Here is a 17,425-nt window from a genome sequence, read left to right on the forward strand (position 1 = left end):
TGCCCATCTTGGCGTTTTTTCTTGCCAGTCTTGGGGTGTTTGTTCCAGATTTCTTCTTGCCCATCTTGGGGGTTTTTTTGTGTTTTTTTCTGGGTTTTTTCTTGCCCATCTTGCGGATTTTTTCTGAGGTTTTTTCTGGAGTATTCTTGCCTATCCTTGGGTTTTTTTCCGGTTTGTTTTTTTTTTTTTTTTTTCCTTGGTTTTTTAAGGGTTTTTTCTGGTCCATCTTGGTTTTTTTCCTGGGAGTTTTCTCACCCATCTTGGGGTTTTTTCCTTGGTTTTCTGTGGGTGTTTTCTGGGTTTTTTCTTGCCCTTCTTGGGGGTTTTTCTGTGATTTTTCTGGGTTTTTTGTGGATCTTCTCCTTGCCCATCTTGTGGTTTTTTTTGGGGGGGTTTTTTTCCTTGCCCATCTTGGGATTTTTTCCCTTTTTTTTCCGGTTTTTTTTCTGGTTTTTCCTGGGTTTTTTCTGGTCCATGTAGCATTGTTTTTCTGGGATTCTTCTTGCCCATCCTGGGGTTTTTTTCTTGGTTTTCTGTGGGTGTTTTCTGCATTTTTTTCTTGCCCATCTTGGGGGTTTTTTTCTCGGTATTCTCACCCATATTGGGTTTTTTTTCTTGGTTTTTTGGTTCTTTTCTAGCCTATCTTGTGGTATTTTTCTGGGTTTTTACTTGGCCGGGACCAAAAAAAAAAATCAGCCAGGGTGGAAGGCAGCTGGGGATTTTTTATTCTAAATTTAACAAGGAGTTGCAAAACCTGGAAAGCAAAAGTCACACACACAAGGTTAAATCCAGTCAGCATGCGCTCACACACACAGAGACGAGCAGACAGACACAGCCACGTGCTCTCACACATACTCCTTCCACTTACATGCTCACTGTGGCCCTTACCTGAGATGCTGAAGAAGGTGCTTTGACACATCTTCTGGCTGCCGCTCCTTGAGGTAAATGGCAGATCCTGGGGAAAACAGCAGCCACGAGGACCTGTGAGTCAACAGGAAGGGTCAACAGGTGGCTGACAGCTAGGACTTGTCCCCACTCTGGACTGATAAATTTTCTACCCAAAATCCCACGAAAGACAGATGAACGGTAAAGTTGTTATAACTGTTCTACCTAACTGTGACTACGTGCCAGGGCAGGGCAGCTGCGATCATAAGTGGTACAGTGTAAGTACACACAATATAAGCTGATGCATACAGTGCAAGTCCACATAGAGTGTAAGTACACACAATATAAGGCGACATGCTTACATACATGCCAATTTTTAAATCTGTCCCAGGGATTCCCAACCTGCTACTCTCCCATCTCCAGGCTGTGGCCCCCGACTTATCTTTTGGATGATAGGTGATGGGAATCCATGTTGCACCTGCAATGAGTCTGCCTCGGAGGGCCCCATGATCACCTGTTAGCCTCTGGTCAGCTACAATAAAGAAAACCAAAACCAAAGTGTGAGTTCAGAGTTATGTGGGCCTAATCCCAGCAAGGCAGCTACTTGCCCTCTCCTGAGTGTGCCTGGCTCCTTCAGGCTCCAGCTTCATCCTGATTCCAAGGCTGTGGCCTTCATTAGGGGTGGCACCTGGGTTAGAGAAAGGCAAAGTTAAATGGCATTCCTGTGAGTGCAGTGGATCACCTTGTTTGCTTTAAGACATGTGAAAACCTCTGCTAGGCTTCTGAGAAGTCTCTTGGCGGGGGAGGGAGGGGGAGGGGGGAATGTGTCCTCAAATCAACAGCCTTTCTCACCCTGCTGCCTTCAAATCTCCCCCCACCCACAATAACTCCTACCTGGATACCTGCTCACCCTCCCTCTCCTAGTCACAACCCTTAACTCGCCTGAAGCCTCAATCTCAAACATCATCTTTGACACTAGGCAGATCCCTCTTGTGACAACATGATGAATCTGCTGAACAAAGTGTTATACTTGACAGAACTGGGAGCCTCTGGAAGATCTACTCCTCCTAAAAAATAATAAAAAACAAAACAAGAACAACACCAGAACTTGCAAATGCACTTTACCACCCCTAAACACAAAACCCGAAATTGTTAACTTAAATACTCCCTGTATTCCATGCTGTTTTCTTCAGTCTCTTCCAAGCCTCTATTGCTTTAGATGCCCAGAAACACCTGCTGAAAACAAGCTGAGATAAGCTGAAAGAGCCTCCTCAATGAAATGAGAGGAGAGTTCTTACCCCAGCACATCCCAGAGAGGGAATGAAGCTCCTCAGCCAAGGCTGGGGTTAATATACCCCTGATTGTGCTCGCCTCTCGTTCCCATGGCACCCAGGAAAAGGGAGGGGGCGAATCCCACCAAGCCCTCAGAGCAGCTGCAGCTGTTTGGCTTCTCTGGCTCAGATTCAAGGGCAGTAAAGGGCTTGTTATAGAAGAAAACTCTACAGAAAAATAACAGCGCTTTCTTTTTTGCAACAACTACTTGGAGCAGAAGAACAGAAAACTGGTAAAACATAAAACTTTGTGTTAAGGTTACACATCTAGCTAAATTGGGTAATTTGCTGTTAACTTATGTAATTATTCCTTGGTGATTACTAAGTAGTACATCAGTAGTACATGCTGCCTAGCCTGCTCGGGTGCTGCCCCTTGGCAAGAGGGTTCTTCCCTTGGCATTTTCTCAAAGTGATGCTCTACGCCCAGGTTGGCCTAGCAGCTCCCTAGTCCCTGCTGGATGCTTCAACCATAGCTCCCAGAGGGATGCTTGGGATACCCCCGTTAGCCCCTGTGGACTAGCAGCTCCCTGTGCAGGTGTGCCTGGGTAACCCTCTGAAAGCAGCTGGTCGCGTGGGGGGCTGCTAGACCTTGGAGCGGGGGAGGAGGTGAAAAAAGGTCATGTGGGGTGTTCCCTTCCCTACACAGCTCTTCGTCTGCCCCTTAAACTATAGGGTGCCAGACTTGCCTTTCCTTCTACCCCAAAACTGTCGCCTTCAGATGCAAGGCGAGGTGACCTGGTTCTGAGGAAACGGCACGGCGACCCACTGCCCAGGGTCACTCGGGCCAAGAACACACGCAGACACCAGTGTGGTGGACGGTTCAAGACCTTTATTGTCCCGCCTCATCGGGTTTTATACTGGGAAAGTTTTTTCCCTACGTCAGGGGGTCTTACTTTACTGTAATTGGTTAGTAAGGAGCAGAAAGTTACTAATGTTAGGGGGGACAACATTCTTGGGTGATCCTTTATCACTAGGAGTTAGGGGGAGAGGAGCTCTGCTGCTTTCCGTAACATCGCGAGATTTTCCGACCGCCCGACCCTATCCACTACATCTCCCCCCCCTTTTTTACAAATGAACGAAGTAGTCATACTCATAGGTACTGAGATGAGGCATGAGGTTGTCTCTGGTCACAGCATTTGCTGTCGGCCTATGAACAGGATGTTGGCCCGTTCTAGGCGGGTCTGAACGAATGAGACTAGTTTGTTCAGCAGGCATGGTCCGAAGGTGATAGCTAAAAGTAGCATTGCCAATGGACCAATTAGGGTAGAAATTAGGGTGGTCAGCCATGGCGATCGATTGAACCAGGACTCGAACCAACCCTGTTGGGCTTCCCTGTATCTCTGTCTCTGAGCCAGTCTGTTTCGGAGCTCTGCCATGGAGTCTCTCACGACTCCCATGTGGTCTGCATAGAAACAACACTCCTCTTTCAAGGCGGCACACAGGCCCCCTTGCTGCATGAACAGGAGGTCCAGACCTCGCCTGTTTTGTAGGACCACTTCTGAGAGTGAGGAGACCGACTTCTCTAGATAGGAGATGGATTTCTCGATCCTCTGCAGGTCCTCGTCAATCGTTGCCTGCAGCTGGGACAGTCCTTGGTGCTGGGTCACCAAGGCTGAGACTCCCGTGGCCGTTCCTGCTGTTCCTAGGCCCAGCAGCATTGCGATAGTTATAACTGTTACTATTTCTCTTTTGTGGAGCTGGTTGGGTTCTTCAAAAAGGTGATACGCTTCTTCATCTGCGTGGTACAGGACCCTAGGAACAATCAGAACTTGGACACAAAAGTCGTTAGAGTCATTGAATTTGGCAAGGAACACACAGGGACTCACTCCGGACAAAACTCATTAAAATTCTAAAAAATCTACCCCAAAAAATACCTTAAAATTCCCTCAAAAGCCCTAAAGATACCCTAACTCATAAAAAGTCCTAAAATTACCCTCAATAGTCCTAAAAAAAAATCCCTAAAAATCCTTCATCTCCTGTCAAATGAGACATGAGGTTAGGAATTAACTTGGGTTAGAAATCAACTTCAGATTTAAGTGGAATATGCTGTTTTGAATTGTTTAAGTTGTTTAGTCTGTTAAATTTGCTGTGTTCAAAAAAGCCTGTAGCTCTCAAAATTGTCTCAAACAAGGTGAAAGGAATGTGAGCTTCCAAGCTAGAGGAAGGTAAGAGGGGCCCCTTGGACCTTGAAATAAGAAGCAAGCCAAAACTGAGGCTGCAGGACACAACTGACAAACAGCGAGCTCTCTGCTCAAGGACTGACATTAACTAATTGTAATGCGATGAATATGCATGAACCTATTGCAAAACTTAATGCATATGCAATAGGCTGGGGGAAAAAGGGGAGTTTGGACTCTCTGATTGCGCGCATGTTCTTTAAGGAGTTATCCTGCATGCGTCCGACGCTGAATAAAGATACATACCCACTTCACGACTTTTACTAGTTGTGGAGTTTTTTCCGCAAATCATGCGGACCCTGTGGGAAACCTGAGTTATGTCACCGGGGCGGGGGGAGCGCAGGGGCTGTGGGGATGATGGAGCGGGAGCTGCGGGCGGCACCCGCGGGGCGGGGGGCCCCGGGACCGGTGCGGCACCCTGCAGACTCTTCCCTTGAGGGTCCAATGTTTATTTTGAACATTTACCCTGCAGCTGGATAGCTCAGGTAACAACCCCTCCGTTGCCTTGTACTGCCTTATCTGGCCTACCTCTCCATTTCCTTCCATTATCTTGGCTTCCACTGCCTCCCCTTGCCTTGCCTGGACCCCTTGTCTGCCCCTCCCTTTCCTCGTGTTGCCTTTACCAACCCTCCCTTCTGTCGTCTTGCCTTCTCCTCTGTTGTTTTGCCTTGTTTAACCCTCCCTTGCATAGCGTTTCGTACCCTTCCTTTTTTTGCCTTACCTAACCCACGCTTGCCTTGCCTTGTATTGGTGCCCTCTTGAATTGCCTCTTCCTCCTTTGCCTTTCCTCACCGACCAACCTTTCCGTTCCCTTGCCTTGCCTACCCCTCCTTTGCCGTTGCCCCCATTTCGACACATGACTCGAGGGGCGCGGACGGTCTCGTTCCCTCCCTGCCCCTCCTCGCTGTTCTCTCCCTCGGGTTTTTGCGTCGGGGGAGTGCTCCTGAGTGCCCCCGCTATGTTCGGAGCGAGCACTCCACCCTGCAGCGCCCGCTCCCCCAGGCCCTCGCTCTGGGGACGGCGCTCTACTCCCCTCCCGCCCCCAACAGCTCTAAGCCAATCGGTTGCCAGGCACACCAGGCCTCGGCCAATCAGAGCGCTTCATGCTTTGAGTCGCCTGTTGCCAGTCAGATCAGCAGAACGCAGCGCCCCGCACAAACCCGCCGTATCTCGCAGGGCTGCGAGCCCAACGCGGACCGCAGCCTCTCCGGGGAGGGCTTTGCGGAGCGGGGAAGTGCAAATCAGCCAGACCGCTATCTTCTGATGCTGTCCGAGGGCTGTGGCGGGTGCCGAGAGTGGCCGGTCAGGGTGGGCGCAAGGCTGGGCTTCGGGCGTTCCGGACGTTTAGGGGGTCCCAGGAAGAGCCGGGACTTGTGGGTTCAAAAGCACAAATTTTATTAGGAGGAGATAAATGGGGCCCTCCCACACTGCATTGACTCAGGCATCCGGGAGAGACCCAGCTATCTGGTTTTGAATGGGGGCACGCAGGGGTCAGGTGTCAGGTGAGTTGGGATGGAGTCACGCAGGGTTCAAGCAGAGTCAGATGGGGTTAGGTAGGGTCACAGCTGGGGTCATAGCCGGTGTCAAGGTGAGGCATAGGGTTGGCAGGGGTGAGGCCGATGTCAGGTGGGGTCAGTCAGGGGGTCACGGTCAGCCAGGTTCAGGCAGTGTCACACAGGCTCAGGTGAAGTCAGGTGTATTCAAGAAGGGTCAAAAAAACCTCAGGTGAGTCACAGTGTGTTCAGAAAAGTAATAAAGTGGTCAAGTGGAGTCAGGCCAGGGTCAGGGTAAGCCCGGGGGCTGGCAGGGCACCATACGCAGGCGAAAGGAGGGGCAGCGCAGCACCGTGCCCGGTGAGCCCCTCAGCCCCGGCAGTCCCTCCGGGCCCGGCTCCAGACGGAATTCCCGCAGGATCAGCCCCAGGAACACGAAGAGCTCGGCCCGCGCCAGCCCCTCCCCCGGGCACGATCGCACCCCGCAGCCGAACGGCAGCAGTGACCGCGAGGGGGCGCCCGGCGCCAGGAACCGCTCTGGGGGGCGGCGGGTCAGCTCCGAGGGGTGCGGGGGGACCCGCAGGATCGGGGGGTTCCGGGGGGGGACCCACAGGCTTGGGGGGAGCGGGCGCCATGGGGGGACCCAGGACTTAGGGGCGGACCTCCACAAGTTTGGAGGGTGCCTGGGGGTTCCCCAGGTTGGACTTCGGGGTTCAGAAGGGAAACATGGGGGTTTGGGGTGACCCAGGGGCTCAGAGGGAGCCTAAGATTCGGGGGAGACCCCAGGATGACAGAGGGGATTCACATGTTTGGGGAGGGTTCAGACACCTGAGGGGGGTCTCAGGGGTTTCGGCAGGGGGGTAGAGGGGAGGAACAGGTTTTGAGGGGGGTACACAGATATATGGGAGAACTAATGGGGATGGTGGGGGGTAACCACAGGTTTGGGGGAGGGGGTGTGGGGTTGGGGTGGTTCAGGCATCGGGGGGGGGGGGGACACTCATGACACAAAGGTGTTCCCAGGATACCCAGGAATCAGGGAAAACACCATGGCTGGGGGAACCCAGTTTGATGTTTGAGGAAACCCAGGAGTTCAGGGGGGCACTCAGAGTGCAGGCATACCCACATACCGGGCAGGAAGACCTCAGGGTGCTGCCAGATGTCAGGGTCCTGTTGGGCTGCCAGCAGGTTGGGGATCAGGACAGTGCCGGCTGCCACGGGGAGCCCCCCAAGACTGGAAGGGGACAAGGTGCATGGAGATAGACTGCGGTCTGCTGGGGGCTACTGAAAGTTACATGGGCCATACTGAGACCTACTGAGGCTCTCTGGGGGCTCACTGGGTATGACTGGATGTCTGTTTGGGTCTACAGGGTCTATACTGAGATCTGGTAGGTGCTGCTGGGAGTTACTGGGTGTCTGTTGGAGTCTACTGGGGCTCTCTGGGGTCTCCTGGGATCTATTAGGTGCCTACTGGAATTTACTGATGCTATACTGGAATCTACTGGAGCCATACTGACACCTACTAGAATTTATTTGGGGTCTACTGGCACACTGGGTGGGATCTGCTAGCGCCATACTGGGATCTGGTGGAGTCCTACTGGAGCTCTCTGGTATCTACTGGCTATCTGTCGAGGTCTACTGGGGCCATACTGGGGTCTACTGGGCTCACTGGGAACTGCTGGACCCATCGTGAGCTTTTCTGGGGGCTACTGGATGTCTACTGGGGTTTCGTGGGGCTACCTTGGACTTACTGGGATATATTGGGAACTCCTGCTGGGATCTTCTGGGCTCTGCTGGGGCCTACTGAGGCTATTCTGGAATCTTCTAGGATCTACTGAGTGTCTGTTAGGGTCTACTGGGGTCATACCAGAACCTGCTGGGGCAAGTGGAATGTACTGGGGTTATACTGGGGCCTACTGGGACCTAATGAGTCTTACTGGGATTTATTGGGCCCTGTTGAAGCCTACTGGGTCCTACAAGGACTTACCAGACTGTACTGGTCTATTGGAGTCTACTGTGGGCCTACCTCTACTGGGCCCTACTGGTAAATATTCTGCATATTCGGGTCTTACCCGGGCCATGCTGGGACCTGATGGGTCTTAGTGGGACTTGCTGGGGTCTAATGGGCTCTGCTGGGTTCTCCCGGACCCTACTGATGATACCAGGCGGACCCTTCCTGTTCTGTGGTGGTTGCCCCTCACCCAGGCTGGCCGGTGGCGGCTCCTCCCTGCCCTGGTACCTGGTGTGGCGCAGGGCGCAGTGGGGCAGCGCCAGGGGCGCAGGGGGTCGCAGCCGCAGGGTCTCACTGACGGTGGCCTGAAGAAGGGGCAGGCGCCCCATGTCCCCTGGCCCGGGTGGTCCCTGTGCCCCCTGCAGCTCCGCCCGCAGCCGCACCTGCAGCTGCACAGGTGTGCCATGTCTGCCATGGGGCACCAGGGGAGGGGGTGCATCCCAGGGGGCACACAGTGGCAATGGGATGACAGGGCGACTCCCCAGAACCCCAGACCCCCCCAAACTCACCAACCTGCCCCTGGGACCCCAAACCATCCTCAAGCCTGGCCCTCTCCCTTGGCAACCCCCTTGAACTCCCAGATCCTCCCCAGACCTGTCCTGAGACCCAACCCCCACCCCAGACTTGCTCCTCCCTCCTCCTTGGGGACACCCCTGAGCCCCCAGATCTCTCTCTTAGGACCCTCTATCCCTGGACCCTGAGCCACCTCTCCATGGAAACCCCAAACCAAGGAGCCACATAGAGACACAGACACAGCTCTGAAATGTCTGAGAGATCCATGGGGCACCTCAGGGTGGTGCAAGGGCACAGTGTCAGCCATGGGGAGGAGGACGTGGGGGACATGTAGGACACAGGTGGGGATATGGGACCCCCAAGTACACACATGGAGCCCTGGCACTGTACAGGGGACAGGGGGTGCTCCACATCATCTGGGGGCAGAGCAGCAGGAAACCCACGGAGAAGGGAACATGAGGGACATATGGAACACAGGATGTAGGGGGGGACACAGGACCCCTGGGGACACAGAGGACCCCCCCAGGGCTGCATGGAAGACATGGAGGGACATGTGTTTCACCTCGGGGCGGTGCAGCAGGAAGGCCACAGCCCAGCCCAGCGCCGCCGCAGTGGTCTCGGTTCCCCCAATGAACAGGTCCACCAGCGCCATGTGCAGCCGGGGGGGGCTCAGGGGGCCCTCCCGTGCCCCAGGATTACGCCCCAGCAGTGCCCCCAGAACTGAGTCCGGGGGAGGGGAGGGGCACGCCTGGCAAAGGGGTGACACGTGTTGGGGGTTTCTCCTGATGCCCAGCTGCCCCCAAACACGGGAGTCTCTTCCAAACCCCCAAGTCCACCTAAACCCCTGGCCCTCCCCAAGGCCTTACAAGCCTCCCAGACCCCCGGCTCCTCCCATCCCCTTGGGTCCCCCCAAACCTCTGTTTCCCCAAAAATATGTGGGTGCCCCCAAGCCCCTGGGTAGCCCCCAAACTCCTGGTTTCCACCCAGAACCTGAGTCCTTCCAGACCCCCATGTAGTTTCCAAAGCCCTGGGTTTCCCCTGAGGCTCTGTTCCAACTGCACCGCTCCTGACCTCGGGCTGCCTCCCAGCTCCCCGGGCCTCCCCAGCTGATGCCGCTGGATCTGGGTCTCCACAAACATGTCACGGTGCTGGACAAGCTGCAGCAGCTTCCGCAGTCCCGGGTTGGGCAGGGCCTGCGCACAGGGACTCCATGGGGACCCCCACCGCCAAGAAACCTTTGACCTCAGAGAGACACCCGCTCCCCCAGAGATGCTGCCTGAGTCTCCTGAGCCCCAGAGATACCCTATGGCCGCTCCTCTGGGCCATACAGACCCCTCCAATGTCCTACAGGCATCCTCAGCACCACAGAGACACTTTACCCCACCTCAGCCCTATACAGCCCCCACAACTGCCCCTCCCAGGCCCAGAGATCCCCAACACCATATAGACCCTGTAACACTCACCCTAGCCCCACACAAACACTATAACCCCTGCCCAGCCCCATTAGAGTTATAGGGTCCCTTCCCAGTACCACAGACACCACTCAAGCTCTCTATGGACCCTATAAGCTCTCTGTCAGCCCTCCATACCCTTCTCCAGTCCCACACAGATGCTATAACCTCACTCCCAACCCCATATAATCCCACCAGCCCCATATCTCTCCCATGGGCCATATAATCCCCCTGAGACTCACAGCCCTTCCCAGGCCCCCAAGGGCCCATAGTCCCCCTGTAGATCTCCACAATTCCCTTATTGCCCCCATAGGGCTCTATAGCTCTGGGCTCCATAGACCCTCATGCAGCAAAAAGGCCACAGCCCCACAGCCACCCCCAGGAGCTGCCAGGCTCACCCGCAGCAGGGGCAGCAGGTCCAGCACCCGAACACTGCTGTGCCCCCAGACCTGCAGCAGCTCCCCCAGGCAGCGTGAGAAGGCCCGGAGCTCCCCTGGAGGGGGCACCTGGAGGAGAACACACCTGTGTACTGCCCAGTACTCAATTGTCTCTGGATCCCCCAGAACACCCCGAACATCATTTCAGACATTCGGGTCCCCTCAAATTTCTATGTGCCCCCAAACCCCTGCCACCCACACACAAATTGGTCAGTCCCCCCAAACAGCTGGATGTTCCCTCCACAGACTCCTGGGTCCCCCCCAAACCCTGGGCCCCCATAAAAACTGGGGTCCTCCTCCAAACCCCTGTCTCCATCCTGGGCCCCCTGCCAGATCCTCACCAGCTCCCCAAAGAGGAGGTGTGCGATGGTGCTGCAGGTGTGGAAGGTGAACACCTCAAAGGGGTCCAGGGGGGCCTCCCCATACGAACGCAGCTCCTGGGGGAAAGAGAAGGTTAGAGAGAGCCCCAGAGCAAATAAAGGGGGACTCCAAGGCTGGTTTAGGGGGTCGCACAAGAGAAGTGCAGAGCTCTGAGGGAGTTATGGGGACTCACAGGGATAATGCCCTTTTGGGGTGCAGAGGGTGAGGTTTGGGTGGGTAAGTTTTGGGGGACAGTGATGCGGGTGCAGGGTTTGGGGATCAGGTTTGGGATGCAGAGATTGGGGGATGAGTGCAGGGGGTAGGGTTTGGGGGGCAGTTTCCAGATGCAGGGGACATGGTTAAGGTGCATGGGTGGGGTTTGGGTGAAGAAGATGCTAACTGAAGGATTTATTCCAAGAACAGCAAAGATGGATGCCTAGGAATCCTATGCCCAGAATCCTCTGCCTGCCCTCACATTCTTACAAGCCCTAATCCACCATAATGGATCCAGGTGGGGCATAGCTGTCCCTACAGCTCAGAACAAGACCTGACAAGACACCTGACTGGATGCTTCCAAAGAGAGAACTTCTGACTGGGGAGCTCAGACAGGTATCAGAATCGCATCTATGGCCTGGGTGCAAGACCAAGGAACGCAGTGATCACAGATGCTAACAACGATGCCAAGGTTTCTGACAGGCCCCCTCTAAGGTAAAACACATGGGATACACAAACAACACATAATGCACAACAGACAAGTGACACCAGACACACCTGGACTGCTCTCCCCTGCGCTCCTCAGCACTGGGATCAAAAGTGAGACGTGGCTTTTATGGGGCCTAAGGGGCCACTTCATGAACACACCCCACCTCCAAATTGAACTCAGACCCCTCCCAGTAATTGCCAAACCAGCACCATGCCTTCATCCCCTCTGTGGGTCACAGCCCTCTACTTATCTCTCAGACATCCGGGAACGCCAGTCTGTGTCAGGTGCAAAGAAAGGCCCCTCGTCAGCTGGGAAGGTCCTGCTGGCACCGGGCTGGTGTCTCTCAGACAGCTAGAGTAAAGAGAACCAAACATCAGTGCCTGATCTTGGCACCGCATCGGCCAAAACCCCACCACTCAGCTACTCACCGCGCTCCTAAGAAGGCCCGGCACCTCCTAACTCCGACCCTCTGCCACACGTGGAATGCATCTGCACCTGAAAGAAAGTTAGAACATATGTCAAACACCACCAGGATAACTCACAAGCTGCAAACACCTTATGTCAATCTAGGAACAGCATCTAGAGCCCAACTACAGCCCACATTACAAATTCCAACTCCCCATGGTTTGTCCTATTGCAGCAGGCCATGTGGCAGGGCAGAACAGCTCCGGCACAAATGTGTTCACACACCCGTGACACAGAACGTGACAAACAGGGGGACATCAAACACGACACAGCATGCTTGTGGTGAGGGCCTCGAGGGAAGAAGGCAAAAGGGACCCCAAAGACACACCAGGGAACACGGCACACCGGACAACACAACACAGACCAGAGCTGTTCTGCACTGCCCGCCTGAAAGCTGCCATCAAAAGTAGAGCCTCTCCCTTTAGCTCTCCTAAGAGGCCCTTATAGAAGATTGCTTTTCCCTCTGCTATTTTTTAAATCTGTCCCAAGAACTCCCAACCTGCTACTCTCCCATCTCCAGGCCATGGCCCCCAACTTACCTTTTGGATGATCGGTGATGAGAATCCACGTTGCACCTGAAATGAGTCTGCCTCGGAGGGCCCTGTAATGGCCTGTGAGCCTCTTGGTCATCTACAATAAAGAAAACGAAAACCAAAGTGTGAGTCCAGAGTTATGTGGGTCAAATCCCACCAAGGCAGCTACTTGCCCTCTCCTGAGTGTGCCTGGCTCCCTCAGGCTCCAGCTTCATCCTGATTCCAAGGCTGTGGCCTTTATTAGGAGTGGCACCTGGGTTAGAGAAAGGCAAAGTTAAATGGCATTCCTGTGAGTGCAGTGGATGACCTTGTGTGCTCTAACACATGGCAATGCCTCTGCTAGGCTTCTGAACAGCCTTGTGTGGGGGGGTCCTCAAATGGACAAATAAACAACCTTTCTCACCCTGCTGCCTGCAAACCCCTCACAAGAACTCATAACTGGATACCTGATCACCCTCCCTCTCCCAGTCACAATCCTCAACTCACCTGAAGCCTCAATCTCAAACATCATCTTGGACACTGGGCAGGTCCCTCTTTTGACTTGATGAATCTGCTGAAAAATTTTTTTGCTTGAAACATCTTGGATTTTCAGGGAGTTGCACTCTTCAAAGACAAAAAAAAAAAACCAAACAAAAACCCCCCCCTCCCAAAAAAAAAACAAACTAAAACCACCGAAACAAAAAAAAACAAAAACAAAACCAAAAAAAAAAAAAAAAAAAAAAACCCACAAAAAAAACCAAAAAGATAACCAAACCAAAAATCCCTAAAAAGCCCCAAAAGACCCTCAAAAAAAAAAAAAAGCCAAAAAAAAAAGAAGAGTGAAACCATAAATTACAAAAGCTCCTTACCCCTAAACACCAAACCCAAAATCACAAACCTAAATCCTCCCTGTATTCCATGCTGTTTTCTTCACAGTCCCTTCCTAGCCGCTGCTGCTTTAGATGCCCAGAAGCTGAGATAAACTGAAAGAGCCTCTTCACTGAAATGAGAGGAGAGCTCTTACCCCAGCACATCCCAGAAAGGGAATGAAGCCCCTCAGCCACGGCTGGGGTTAATATACCCCTGATTGTGCCCGCCTCTCGTTCCCATGGCACCTGGGAAAAGGGAGGGGGAGACTCCCACCGGGTATAAAAGCCCTCAGAGCAGCTGCAGCTGTTTGGCCCCTCTGACTTGAATTGAAGGGGTATGAAGGGCTTGGTATAGAAAAAAACTCTTCAGGAAAATAACAGCGCTTTCTTTTTTACAACAACTGCTTGGAGCACAAGTGAAGAAAACTGGTAAGAAATAAAACTTTCTGTTTAGGCAGCATAACTAGATCAATTGGGTAATTTGCTGTTAACTTACATAACTATTCCTTAGTGGCTACTAAGTAGTACTTCCCATGTGATTAAGCTGGGTGGAAAAGAATACTAATGATATGAATAGTCTAAGTCTCCTTGGGATCTCTAATTTTGGCTATCTACATTATAAGTAAAAATAAGAAAAATAAAAGCCTCCCAGGCAGTGTTAGGGTTAAGTGCGTGCCAGGCTCATCCTTCTCTGAGATACTTGGTCCTACAGCACAGAAAGAAGTGCCCTGAAATGTAGTTTTAAACCCTTAAAATGCTGGAAAAGGCAGAGGTTCCTTCCAGTGAACTCCTTAAAAAGAGGAAATGGGGCAGTTACCTCTACTGAAGGTAATACAATGACAAATAAATAGTTTCTGCTATTTAATTTGCTCTCCTTAAGTATTGGGAAAAGAGGGGCTTTCCACACTTTAAATCTCTTCAGTGATGAAAACAGAAGGATTTTTCCCTCAGTTCAAACCCTTAGGATGGAGGGATAGCTGGGCTTCTCCCTCAATTTGGGCCTCAGGACAACAAAAAGGGGGTGGCTACCCTTAATTCAAACCTATAAGAAACGTTGTCAAGATTTTCCCCTTTTTTTTAAACTGCCAAATAATACAGAATGGGGACTCACTGTCAATTAACACCCCTAACAGCATAGAAAAGGCAGGGATTCTTTCAACTGAGACCATTACAATTGCAGGGGAATCCAAGTCCCTACCAGTTTGAACACAAAAAGTAATGGAAAAGGAAGCTTTTCCCCTTTTCCCTAAACCCTTTTTCTCCTAATAACCCTTCTCCTTTCTGGGAGTGCTCTGGAGGGTCTGGGGCTTTGGAGAGGGACTGACACAGTAAAAGGGGACAGTTGCAAGCCCTCTCCTGGAACCCCACATGCTGCCTGGTCTGCTCAGATGCTGCCCCTTGGCAAAAGGGCTCTTCCCTTGGCGTTTTCCCAAAGTGATGCTCTGTGCCCGGGTGGGTCCGGCTGCTCCCTAGTCCGTGCTGGATGCTCTGACCATAGTTCATGGTGGGGCACTTGGGATACCCCTGTTAGCCCCTCTGGCCGAGCAGCTCCCTGTGCAGCTGTGCCCGGGTAACCCTCTGAAAGCAGCTGGTCACACGGGGCGCTGCTAGACCTTGGACTGGGGGTGGAGGTGAAGAAAGGTCCTGTGAGGAGCTCCTTCCCCTACACAGCCCTTCTTCTGCCCCTTAAACCATGGGGTGCCAGACTTTCCTTTCGAAGGAAATTAACAGCCTTTCCTCTCTGTGTGCCCATGCCTGAAACTGCGATTCAGCCTCCAAAACTGCAGAGAACAATTTCTCACAGCCCACAGCTGCCGACACCAAGAACTCTCGCTGCCCTTGCAGTGCCACGTGCCTCTGACGTGGACACGCAGCAGGTGTGAGTTTGGTTTTACAGGGAAGACGGCCGGCGCAGGATTTCTCCAGGAGCAAAGATGCCCCCACCGAGAACTCGGGCTGCCCTGGCAGTGGCAAGCACCTCCTAGTGCAAACTGGCATCAGGAAACTCAGGGGGTGAGTTTTTCTGTGCAGAAATTCTCCCGGACCAAACCTGAGAGCATCTAACCCTAACCACAACAACTTAACTGGGTCTAAAACTTACAACCTTTGGACTGGCAGTGTGGGACCCGACCCGCTGTGCCACCGCTGGCCCCTTTCTAAAGCATTCCACTGCAGTCCTAAAACTCTGCCTTTTCAGAGGGTGTTTCCTCTGACCCTGACCATAATCTTCAAAATGTGCTAAAGAATCATAAAATGGCTTTGAGAAAGCCCCAACAATACCCTAAAAAGTCCCAGAAGAGTCCCTTCCAAAATCCCCTAAATACCTTTAAAAGTCCTGGAAAAATACTACAGAAAGACGTGCTCAGTCTCTGAACTCTACCTCTTGCTGTCTAGCCCACAGATGTTGTCCCTACCTTTTTGCAGTGGGTCTGTTGGTCTCTGAGGGTTCTGTCATTGACCTGGTGTGTGAAGGCTGCTGTCTGGTCTCGCTGTTAGGGTTGCTGTGTTGTGCTGCTGTTGGGGGAAAAGGCTGTTTTTAGGGGGGCTGGTTAGGCTGAGGTTAAGGCTGGGGTGAGGGGTGGTACAGCTGTACCCTGTACCCCTGATCTCCACTGGACTGTCCAGCCCTCAAGGCCTCTCCCTTTACCCCTCAACCCGTCCCTCTGCCCCCCAGCCCTCAGCTCCTGTGTGTCACCCTTCACCCCTCTCCTTTGCCCCTCAGCCCCCAGCTTCTCTGTGTCATCCTACAGCTGCCCCTGCCACCCTCGGCATCTCTGTGTGTCACTCGCTGTCCTCTCTCTCTGTTCCTCCCTCAGCTCCCAGCCTCTGTCACCCTCAAGCCCCCACAGTGCCTCCCAGCCTCTGTCATGCCTTGAAAGGACCCTAAAAAACCCATCAATTCCCTTAAAAAGCCCTAGTTTTCCAAGTGTCCTAAACACCCCACAAAAAATTAAAAAGAGCCTCAGAATAGACTAAAAATACCCTACTTTTAAAAAGCCCCTAAAACACCGCTAAAAAGCTTTAAAAAAAAAAAAATCTCTAAGTAGTCCTAAAAGAGCTCGGAGAATGCCCCTAAAGTGTTTAAAATTCCCTGATAAGACCCTAAAAAAGCCTAAAATTTCCCTCAAAAACCCTAGAAATACCCTAGTCCTAAAAAAGTTCTCCATAGACCATCCGTACTCCTCAAAAAGCCCTAAAACTTTGAAGTAGTCCTAAAAAAGCCCCAAGAATACTCAAAAACACACCTAACAATTCCAAATAATAGTAAGATAGCCATTAAAACACCCTAAAAACTTATTTTAAAAGCTCTGAAAAAGCCTGAACAGTATCCTTAACATTTCCAGAGAATTCCTAAAAAACTCCTGCAGAAAAAAAACCCTAAAAGATCCTTAAAAATCCCTGAAAAATCACCTAAATAAACCCCTAAAAAACTGTTCAACCCCTACCTGTAACCCTGTGGCCTCCAAACATCATCTCTACCTATTAATTGGGGTAACTGCCTGCACCTGTTGAGAGGGTTCTGGGGCTGTCCCACCATGAGGGCTGACCCTGTACCCTAACCCTACCTGGTACCCTGTGTCCTTTGCACCCCTAACCCTCAGGGTCAGCTCTCCGCCTGTCAAGCCTCCCCCCCAGTCCTTGCCCCTCAGCCTGCAATGTCTGTGTGTCTCCCAAAGATTCTGTTTGGGCTCCCGCATGCTGCTGCAGGGAGTCGCCGGTGGGGGAAGTTTGGGATGGGACAGACCCGGGATGGGGAGGGTGAAGGGAGGAGTGAGTTTTTTTATTATCATTCCATCCCTTTCCTTGCTAGCCTTCTGATGAAATCCTTTCTTCTATTCTTTTATTATAGTTTTAATACGTAATTTTCTTTTAATACAATAAATCATTCTATACATTTATATGCATTATATTAATTAATATATAATATATAATTATATATATATGATTAAATAGACATTGTATATATTTAGTATATATTATACAGTATATTTATTTAGTATTATATATATTTTGTATATATTATATACTTGTATATATATAATATCTGTAAAGTACAATTAATTAAATATATTTCTATATATTTAGTATATAATTTATTTATAATATAATAAATCAGCCTTCTGAAACGTGGAGTCAAGATTCTCATCTCTTCCCTCGTCCTGGGACACCCTGCAAATACCGCCACATCCCTGTGACCCCCGGTGTCCATCGCCATCCGCA

At 51.8% G+C, this 17,425-nt stretch overlaps 1 protein-coding gene across 1 annotated transcript; it reads right to left on the bottom strand.

Annotated features, from left to right (window-relative positions):
- Positions 1 to 5,726: 5,726 nt before the first annotated feature.
- On the bottom strand, positions 5,727 to 17,420 carry LOC131570170 (steroid 21-hydroxylase-like). Its single transcript, XM_058822514.1, has 9 exons — positions 17,385 to 17,420; positions 16,348 to 16,416; positions 10,637 to 10,732; positions 10,257 to 10,364; positions 9,469 to 9,600; positions 8,970 to 9,155; positions 8,123 to 8,283; positions 7,014 to 7,117; positions 5,727 to 6,423 (listed from the first exon to the last, which is right to left on the bottom strand). The coding sequence occupies exons 1-9, from the start codon at positions 17,418 to 17,420 to the stop codon at positions 6,176 to 6,178; spliced, it is 1,140 nt and encodes a 379-aa protein (XP_058678497.1). The 3' UTR covers positions 5,727 to 6,175.
- Between the last annotated feature and the right edge of the window lie 5 nt (positions 17,421 to 17,425).

Source organism: Ammospiza caudacuta, chromosome 33, assembly GCF_027887145.1.
Source record: "Ammospiza caudacuta isolate bAmmCau1 chromosome 33, bAmmCau1.pri, whole genome shotgun sequence".
NCBI lineage: Eukaryota > Metazoa > Chordata > Aves > Passeriformes > Passerellidae > Ammospiza > Ammospiza caudacuta.